Source organism: Nematolebias whitei, chromosome 3 (assembly GCF_014905685.2).
Source record: "Nematolebias whitei isolate Nwh7 chromosome 3, NemWhi1, whole genome shotgun sequence".
NCBI classification, from domain to species: domain Eukaryota; kingdom Metazoa; phylum Chordata; class Actinopteri; order Cyprinodontiformes; family Rivulidae; genus Nematolebias; species Nematolebias whitei.
In genome coordinates, this window is record NC_056500.1 from 51,895,323 (window position 1) to 51,905,289 (window position 9,967).

The 9,967-nt window shown below is 40.9% G+C and overlaps 1 protein-coding gene across 1 annotated transcript in view; it reads right to left on the reverse strand.

Moving 5' to 3' along the window:
- The window catches only part of nit2 (nitrilase family, member 2), a gene marked incomplete at its 5' end in the record, with an annotated part of 80,456 nt that extends 70,562 nt beyond the window's left edge, over positions 1-9,894 (reverse strand). Inside the window, 1 exon segment of the mRNA XM_037698320.1 lies at positions 9,776-9,894. Coding sequence (XP_037554248.1) covers positions 9,776-9,894 — 119 coding nt within the window.
- Positions 9,895-9,967: the final 73 nt, after the last annotated feature.

Genomic DNA, 9,967 nt, shown 5'->3' on the forward strand with positions numbered 1-9,967 from the left:
GGTGCAAATGACAATAAAGAAACTCTGACTCTGACTCTGATACATCCTAGTTTTACCATGTTACCAAGAATGCCGACATCTAGTGGCTAAAACTGATATTGACAGTTATATCATTAGTCACTTTGGGTTGAACAACTACATAATTTTTAAACTCGACATTAACATAATAAAACTTGAGTAGAACTTGAGTAGTTGATGACGTCATAGGATTTAAAGATACAAAAATAAATAAATAAATGAAACCGCAAAAAAGGTCATTATTTACAAAAAAAGACCAACAAAACATTGGGAGTGTATATTATGCTCCTACCATTTATCATACTGCAAATAAGTCACAGGAAAACTAAATTGTTATTATTATTAAGCTGCAAAAGTAAAAGAAACATGCGGCATGTCAAAAATGAAACTAAAAACAGTGGGGGGTCAACCACCCTGCACCACCACTAGCTGTGGTGCATTAGGTTTGGTTTTAGAGATTAATATGTTTATAGGTTTTTTACAGGTTTAGAGATTAATATTTTTTGGTTTTTATTTGTGAAACAAGGTCAGAGGAAGCGGGCAGCAAGGTGGCACAACTGGTAGAGCTGCTGCCTCTCAGCGAACAGGTCCCTGGTTCAAACCCCGGTCCAGGGGCCTTCTGGGTGGAGTTTGCATGTTCTCTCCGTGCATGCGTGGGTTTTCTCCGGGTACTCCGGTTTCCTCCCACAGACCAAAAACATGCATGTTAGGCTGATTGGTAACTCTAAATTGTCCCTAGGTGTGAGTGAGAGAGTGAATGGTTGTTTGTCTTGTTTGTCTGTCTCTATGTGTCCCTGTGATGGACTGTCCAGGGTGTCCCCCGCCCCTCGCACAGTGATTGCTGGACATGGGCACCAGCGGCCCCCGTGACCCAAAATGGAATAAACAGGTAAAGATAATGGATGGATGGATGAATGGATGGTCAGAGGAAGCTGGTTCTGGTTCGGTCGATTGGACCCGGTGTTGCACCATATTCTGTGACCTGCAACAGTGCATGCAACACCGCCCCCTACGGTCACAATATACGTTGGTCACAGAATATGGTGTAACACCGGATCACAACGAGCTCCAAACAGTCAGGAAGTTGATTCATTGTCTGTTTCCTTACGGTAGTTGAACTGGAAGATTCATCTTTAGTGAAATATTTCCATATTATTGATGCATTTCTACCTGTTTGTCAAGACTGGGCCTGCTCCGCTCAGTCCATCTGCTGGGAGGAATCCATTTTGTAACCCGTGCCTGGTGCGGATCATGTGACACGTGGCACAATGACGTAACGGCAACGTAATGACGTCACCACGAATACTCGACATGAAATTAAAAAAACTCGATAGATGGCCTAGGAATCAATTTGTAGATTACTCGAGTAGTCTGTTAAAGCCCTAATGGTCACACCAATTATTGTTTTGATGCAGATTTATTATGATACTATATTGTTACTTAATTAAAATAAACAGTTTGAATTATATTTGTTAAATAATTTTCCATCCATTTTCTTTTACCTCCTTGTCTTTTCCAGGTCATGGAGAGCTGGTGCCTATCTTGAGCAGTCACTACGTAAGCCATGGACAGGTCTCCAGTCCATCACAGGGACACATAGAGATGAAACGAGACGCACAACCATTCACTCTCTCACTCACACCTAGGGACAATTTAGAGTTACCAATCAGTCAAACATGCAAGTTTTTGGTCTGTGGGAGGAAACCGGAAAACCCGGAGAAAACTCGCGGAGAGAACATGCAAACTCCACTCAGAAAGGTCCCAGGCCATGAGACGACAGCTCTAACAACTGCTCCATTGTCCATCCATCCATTATCTTTACCCGTTTATTCCATTTTGGGTCACGGGGGTCGCCGGTGCCCATGTCCAGCAATCACTGTGCGAGGGGCGGGGTACACCCTGGACAGGTCGCAAGTCCATCACAGGGACACATAGAGACAAACGAGACAAACAACCATTCACTTTCTCACGCGCACCTAGGGACAATTTAGAGTTACCAATCAGCCTAACATGCATGTTTTGGTCTGTGGGCGGAAAGCGGAGCACCCGGAGAAAACCCACGCATGCACAGAGAGAACATGCAAACTCCACCCAGAAAGGCCCCTGGACCGGGGTTTGAACCAAGGACCTGCTCGCTGAGAGGCAGCAGCTCTACCAGTTGCGCCACCGTGCTGCCCCTGCTCCATCGTGCAACCTTTAATTTTTTTTCTTTTAACTTTTTCAACACCTGCACATTTTGTGTAGTATTGTGTTTAGGAAAAGCTTTATTTTGAAATACTACATTGACTAGTGGCTCTTTTTAATTTATATATCCTAAAGTAAAGTGAGGAGCACAGCTGTGTGAATAAATCAAACAGAAGCAGCACCATTCTATAGAAATCCTACTGCTCCAGTATGGTTATGACAAAAATATCTACTTGATGTTATTAAAAGTGAAAAATGCTGTATAATGTATGAGAATAAAGCCACTTTTTTTTACTGAAGATGAATTTTAAATTATGAGGGGAGTGATGGAGCAGAGGTTGGAGAAGGTGGGCCTGTGATTGGAAGGTCGCTGGTTCAAGCCCCGGTACCGACAACATCAAAAATGTGGGTGGGGTAGGTGAAGCACCCACACCTGCCCCCACCTCATTCGCCCCACTCTGGGCCCTTGAGCAAGACCCTTAACCCCTACTATCTGCTCCTCTGGGTGTCCTAGATATCAGCTCTCTGCTCCACACAGAGGGCTGTGGTAGATGGGTGGTCTGTGGTTGCGTCAGGAAGGGCATCTGGCGTAAAAATAACTGCCAAGTCTTCATGTGACTTAGTTCACTGTGGCGACCCCTATTGCAGGGAGCAGCCAAAAGAAAAAGATGAATTTTAAATTATATTCTTTAATGGCAGAAACAGCTACAGTTGCCTGATGGTCAGTGCAGAGGTCCCGTAATTCTCAAGCTACAGGGTTGTGCCCAGGTTATGTCAGGTTAGGGCTGGACAATAATTCGATATTGATATATGTCACGATATACGTTTATTCAAAAACAGTGATATGAGTTTTAAGCACATTTTCAATATTTCGATATATGATTATAGAGTTTCACTGACGCATTTCTTTTTCTGCTCAGATTGAAGCGGCCACTTCAGTTTCAACCCGGACAGAAAAAGGTGTGACACAACTACGTAAATGCGTGGTGACGTAGATGTAGATCTTAGCTCGAGTCCAGAAGGCATTAGCATAGCAGGCTAGGCTAATCTCTAACGCGCGTTAAGTTTTCGCTTCAAAATGAGTGCCCATGACCGTCAGAATCAGAGTCAGTGTCAGAGAGATTTATTTGTCTTTCACATCACATGTGGTACATGAGGTGGCACGAAACTATGTACCTGAGAGCGCACACTGTAGCTGCACTCACGCAGAGACATGTAGGAGGAGATGTATGAAGGCAGCAGACCAAGAAGTGATTTAAAGATGAAAATGTACCAGTGAGAGAGTCTGCGTGAAGTTAATGATGTCCAGTTAACCAGTGAATACTGGCTGCAGTGGTGGGTACGATAATCACAGCCAGTTATGAATCTTAGTGCACCATGATAGACATCATCCAACATCTGCAGCATCCAACATCTGCAGGGTTCTTGTAGGAGCGTTCATGTAAATAATGTCACCATAATCAATGGAGGGAAGGAAAGTCACAGATACAAGGCGTTTTCTAACATTCAGGGTTAGACAGGATTTGTTTCTGAAAAAGAAACCCAGTTTAACTTTCAGTTTCTTTACCAAGTTTTCCACATGGAGCTTAAAAGAGAGATGTGCGTCGACCAAGATACCCAAATATTTATAGGAATCAACAAACTCAATGGGGACACCATTTGAGGATAAAATCGGAGGAAGAACTGCTGGGACCAACTTCCTATGTGAAAAAAGCATCCCTTTGGTTTTGTCGGCATTTAGGACAAGTTTGAGGTTTTCCAGAATCTGTTACGGTCATTTAGATTTTTGGAGGTCTGAGATAAGAAATAGTTGTTTTGCTGCTTTGACAGCAGTTGTACATTTATTCCTCATCTGTCAAAAACTCAACCAATCAGTGTCTGAGTCAGATTTTCTCGCTACAGCCCAAAGATGATCTCTCCTGTGCAGGAGGTCAGCTAGCTCTGGAGTAAACCAGGGGCTGTCTCGTCCCTTTATTCTGAACTGACGAAAAGGAGCATGTTTGTTCACAAAATAAATGAAACTATTATGAAAATAGTTCCAAGTGGAGTTCACGTCATCAGTTAACAGAATATGATGCCAGTCAAAGTAAGACAGATCCCAGAGGAATGACTGTTCACAAAAACGTTTCAGATCTCTTTTTTGAATTAATCTGGGCTTAGAAGGTGGAAGTTTACTATTTCTTAAAGCCGCTGTCACACAATGATCACTCAAAAGATCAGCGAATACACCTGTACCAGGGAATTTGTGAGGCATATTAGTTAGAAATAGGTCTAAGATGGAGGAATTTTCAGGACGGTTTTTGTTTAATCTAGTGGGAGAGTTGATCAATTGGGTAAGATTGAGAGACAGGCAACATTCCTTGAATTTATCACAGAGGGGGGTCGACTTACACCAATCAATGTTAAGGTCTCCAGCCAAAAGGATCTCTTTGAATTTTAAATTACCAAGGAATTCCATCAGGGCAGACAGAGCCTCAGGTGATGCAAAGCAAGTGAGGAGAATCAGAATGGAAAGGGAAAGACTGCGTGAAAAAGAATACCAGGTCAGACAAGAGAAGAAGCAGCAAAAGAAGGAAACCAAACATCGGAACACAGTGGAGAAGAAACTGAAAGCAGCAGTAGAAAGTGGTGAACTTAAGGATGAACCGGCCGAAGAACTGGGTTTGAGTGAAGAGCAGAGAGAAGTTGTTGGTGATGTTGTGAACAATCCCAAGAGTCTGGTTAATTGTTGTATTGACCATGTCTGGTTTTCTGAAGAGAGAGTGAATGGTTGCTTGTCTCGTTTGTCTCTATGTGTCCCTGTGATGGACTGGAGACCTGTCCATGGTGTACCCCGCCCCTCGCACAGTGATTGCTGGAAATGGGCACCGGCGACCCCCGTGACCCGAAAAAATGGAAGAAGCAGGTAAAAGATAATGGATGGATGTCTGGTTTTCTGAAAAGGATGGATGCAATGTACTTTACCGTGGTAGGGTGTTGAGTGTGGCAAAAGAGAAATGTCTTGACAACAGTTTGTTTGTCATACTGGAGAGACAATGAGGCTGAGGAGGAGTGTGAGGACCATCAGATACCCCTTTTCAAATTCCTGACAGACTACAGCCAGGGTGATCTTGCTTTGAATTAAAAGAGAGGGGAAATAATCCAGGAAAAGTTTTAAATCTATGCATAAGGTGCAGTTTTAGAACCCTCTCATTCTGAGCTACATTTTGATTTGAATGGTAAATGGACTGTACTTATATAGCACCTTTCTATCTTATTTCAAGATATTCAAAGCGCTTTACACAACAATCTTTGCCTCATTTATCCATTCATACAGCTCTATACTAGATCTCTACAAAGATTATTGAACAAGTCATTCTAATAAGACTAATCAGAGCTTTATCACATTCAGTGTTTCCCCTACAATTATACAAGCGGGGTGCCCCACCCCGTCAACTGAATTGAGCACCCCGCCTACCAAACCAAACTTGCCCCCCCCACCTCCCCACCCAGCACTGACATAGCACTAAGCAAGCAGCGAGAAATACAGGTTCTCTAGCTAAAAAGCTAAAGGAAGCACTCATGTCGCCTCTTCCCTCATGCTAAACGCCCCCTGCCCCCACTCAAAAACTGTTAGTACAAGCTGCGCTCAGACAAGTGTCCGTCTCCCATCAACAAAAATCATGGACGAGATGAGAACCCCGCCATGGCAAGTTATCTAGGGGAAACACTGACTTCCAACCATAGTTGTACAGAATTCACCTTAGAATGCATCACAAATTGTGCATATGTTTGTTTTCATTGAAGTAACCGTTTCTGCTAGCTTCAAGACTGCACTAATGTGACCTTTGACCTTGGGAGTCATCAAGGTCACCTGGTGACCCCAAGGTCAGCAGGAAAAACATTTACATATATTCAGTGACATCACCACTGAATTTGATTAGGATACTGTTTACCACATAGAACTGGTGTTTATTTTAATAAACACTTCTTTTCAGTCAGAAGTGTTTGTTAATTAACACAATTATTTTTCTCTGTTGTAAATTATCTTAATTAAAGTACATTAAAACTACTACTTTGAATAACAATATCTCCTGTGTTATTCATTCAATGTCAACAAATGAGGTGTCCTTTAGTTGCATTTTTAGTGCTCGTTCTTTTAGTTGCAAGCAGAAGGCCATTAATTAAAACAACTTTTGAAAAATGTCCAACTGCCTACTGCTAACGCATTCTGGACTCGAGCTCTGCGTAACAATACGTCACCGCGCACTTACGTAGTTGTGTCACACCTTTTTCTGTCCGGGTTGAAACTGAAGCGGCCGCTTCAACCCAAACAGAAAAAGAAATCTCCTGATGCTGCTCAATAATACAGGTAGAAAAATCTAAAAAAGTTAAATCTGGTCCTCTGTCATTCAAACATTTGAATGTCCAGAGGACCAGATTTAACTTTTTTAGAAAAACAAATGTGTCAGTGAAACGCTGCAGTGATGAGTAAATGAAGCTTTTATGAAGTATTGAACCAGTTGGGCCAATTGTTTCAAAAACAGGTTCATTTGTTGAAGCTTCAGTTACAATGACCTCTTGTGGCATTTTGCAATGCTGCTGTCAAGTTAGGCTTTTGGTGTCACACAGCGAAGAACTTCAGTGACTAGTGTTTAAGAAACTACTTTACTGTGGTAAAAAAAAAAAAAAAAAGACTTTTTAAATTCATCAACTTTCTATGTTGTCTGGTTCAAAAATGTATTTATGCTTACATGTTTTCAAATAAAGATTGATAAATGTGCACTGAATTGATTTAATAAAAATGTTGCAATGGTATTGTGCCTGTGGCAGAGTCCGAGTCTTTATCGTTCATAAAATAACAATGAAATGATGTCTCCATCATCTCCATGTTTGGAGCTGAAGTGCCTAATCTAGGGCTGCAACTAACGATTATTTCAATAATCGATTCATCGGCCGATTTTTTTCTCTCTCGATTAATCGATGAATCGAAAAGAACAAAAAAAACGTTTTAATTTCCACCCCTTTATTCCAAAATTGAACATTTGACTGACATAGAAATTCACACAAAAAACAGGTTGCTAGTTTACTATTCTAGAATAATAAAAAATAAAAGTTAGTCAAATAGCTTAAAAAAATAAATGTACACAAAAATATATACAAATGTGTCTTTATACCTGCACAATATGTAGATACTTTGTAAAATGTGTCCTTGAGGGAAGAGTGTAACCTGGATTAAAAGTGTGGATTATTGTAACCTGGATTAAAAGTGTAGATTATTGTAACCTGGATTAAAAGTGTGGATTATTGTAACCTGGATTAAAAATGTGGATTATTGTAACCTGGATTAAAAGTGTAGATTATTGTAACCTGGATTAAAAGTGTGGATTATTGTAACCTGGATTAAAAATGTGGATTATGTAACCTGAATTAAAAGTGTGGATTATTGTAACTTGGATTAAAAGTGTGGATTATTGTAGTGAAGCCTTTGTCTTCAACCATGGACAGAGGCCTCATGTCAGTGACGATCATGTTCAGGATGTTTCAGTGAAGACAGCTGTTGCTGTGGTGTCCATGATGTCTGTCCATCATGAAGTGTTGTTGTTGTTGTTGTTTTCTGGAATGAGACAGTAAATATGTTTTATATCATAATTTACAGCAACTCAAGAAATGCCTTGTTTCACTTACAGTGTTAGGTTCAGGCAAAAGTAGCTAAAAGAACAATTAACACACACACACACACATATATATAAAATATTTAATTACACACATTTGAGTAATGTAATAAATTACTTTAATTCCTGTTTAAATGCAATTCATCCTGCCATACCTGCAGTGTCTTCAGACTTTGCCAGCAAATTAAAAGTTGAAGCTTAATCATTAAATTATTATCTTTGTGTTAGATTTATTTATAAATCACATTTAAACACTGCTTGTACCAAATAAATTAAATAAAAAGTAACACACGTTCTCTATCACCGTCATTAATCAGATAAACAAACAAACAAACAAACAAGCAGCAGCTTCATCTTCAGACAGACTGACGTTACATTTTCTCTCTTGAAACAGAACAAAGTGTTAAATTGTAGAGACTCACCTGCAACACCAGTTGGGAGTGAGACATTTATCAGCTGCAGCTCGTGACTCCAACATGTTTACGTTTATCTCCGTGGTTCTCCCGTGTCGTGTCGTAAATTTTCAAAGCTGCATGTTTCTGAGTTTTTATCTTTGTGAAGTTCTCCCACACTTGGAGGACTTGGGTCCAACAGTTTTCTCTGCGTCGGTCATTTGTAAAATTTACTTATGTTCCTTTGAAAACACTCTGCTCTGCCTCCTCCTCCTCCTCCTCGCTCTGTTCAACTCACGCTGCAGGTTTGTTTTTTTCAAACTTTATTCAGTCAGTCAGCATTGACAATGAACTGCAGGTGAACAAAACGGCTCTGCAGCGCCGTGAAAGACGCTTAATCGTGCGACACAACAAATCCATAATGAAATTCGTTGCCAGCACTTTTAATCATCAATTTTTTCCGATTTTTATCAATTTTTTGGATTCGTTGTTGCAGCCCTAGTCTAATCATAGAGGAGGTATCATGATGCTTCAGTTGAACACACCAAACACTGCTCCTGTAGAAATACACTAATGGAAATAAAAATCATCATTTGAGCCCACACTGATACATGATTATTAAAATCACATACATCATTTTACTGTAATTATATTAAATACATGGGTTAGATAATATCTTCACTGCTGAACATTACTAGAACTTTGTTGACATTTAAACCGCCTCACCATGAGCAGAATGAACCCACATGTTAGAACCACCTGTCTTCCTGGCTGCCTCCATAATTCCTCAGTTTGAACTAACAGCAGAAACACAGCCGCTTCATCGTGCTGAGCTCTCAGTTCAAAACTGTCTCCACCTGTCACCTGTCAGAATCGACACGAGGCGGAGCAGGGAGTCAGCTGATTGGACCGTGAACCAGTCCAGAGATTCATTCCAACAACGAAGCAGTTTGTGTTTCGGACGTCACGTGTCACGTGACTTCTTCCACACCAAAACAGGCTGCGAAGCAGTGGTTCGATGTAATTTTACTGCATGTTTTGAAGCTTTTGTTTCATAAAACGCTGTCATCTTATTGAAATATCGAAAATGTGATTAAAACTCATATCATCGTTATTGAATAAAAGTATATCGTGACATATATCAATATTGAATTATTGTCCAGCCCTACTCTGTGTAATAACTTTAAATGTTTTTCTTTAAAAAAAATAAAATATAATAAAAGACCTTTTAATGCACCTGAATCTTACTGCTTGTTGCCACAGTTTTTGTACCAACCAAATTTAAATGGTCTGAGCCTCTCACGTAAGTTAATGTTCATCTTGAAACCTTTCGACATTATTGATAGTTAAATAGTAACTAAGCAGAAAACCCAAGTGTAACAAATGTCTAACTGTCCTCGTCAAGTCATGCCCGAGTCTACTGATAAAAAGACACCAGTGTTTGGCTGATGGTGAGAAAGATTACAGAAATTATACAAAAAGATGCGTTTTGAAGGGAAATGGACAGATTGTGTTGGTGACCCTCACCGGCAGCAGCATCACCTTGCTTCCTTGTCCCGCCGCCTCCTTCACCAGCCGCCGGGCCCTGCTCAGGTTGTCCGCTTTGATGCTGCCCACCTGCAGCTGCAGCACAGCCAGGCGGAAGCCTGCAGCGACACCACACAGTCACACACCACCACACCGTCACACAACAGCACCACCACACCGTCACACACCACC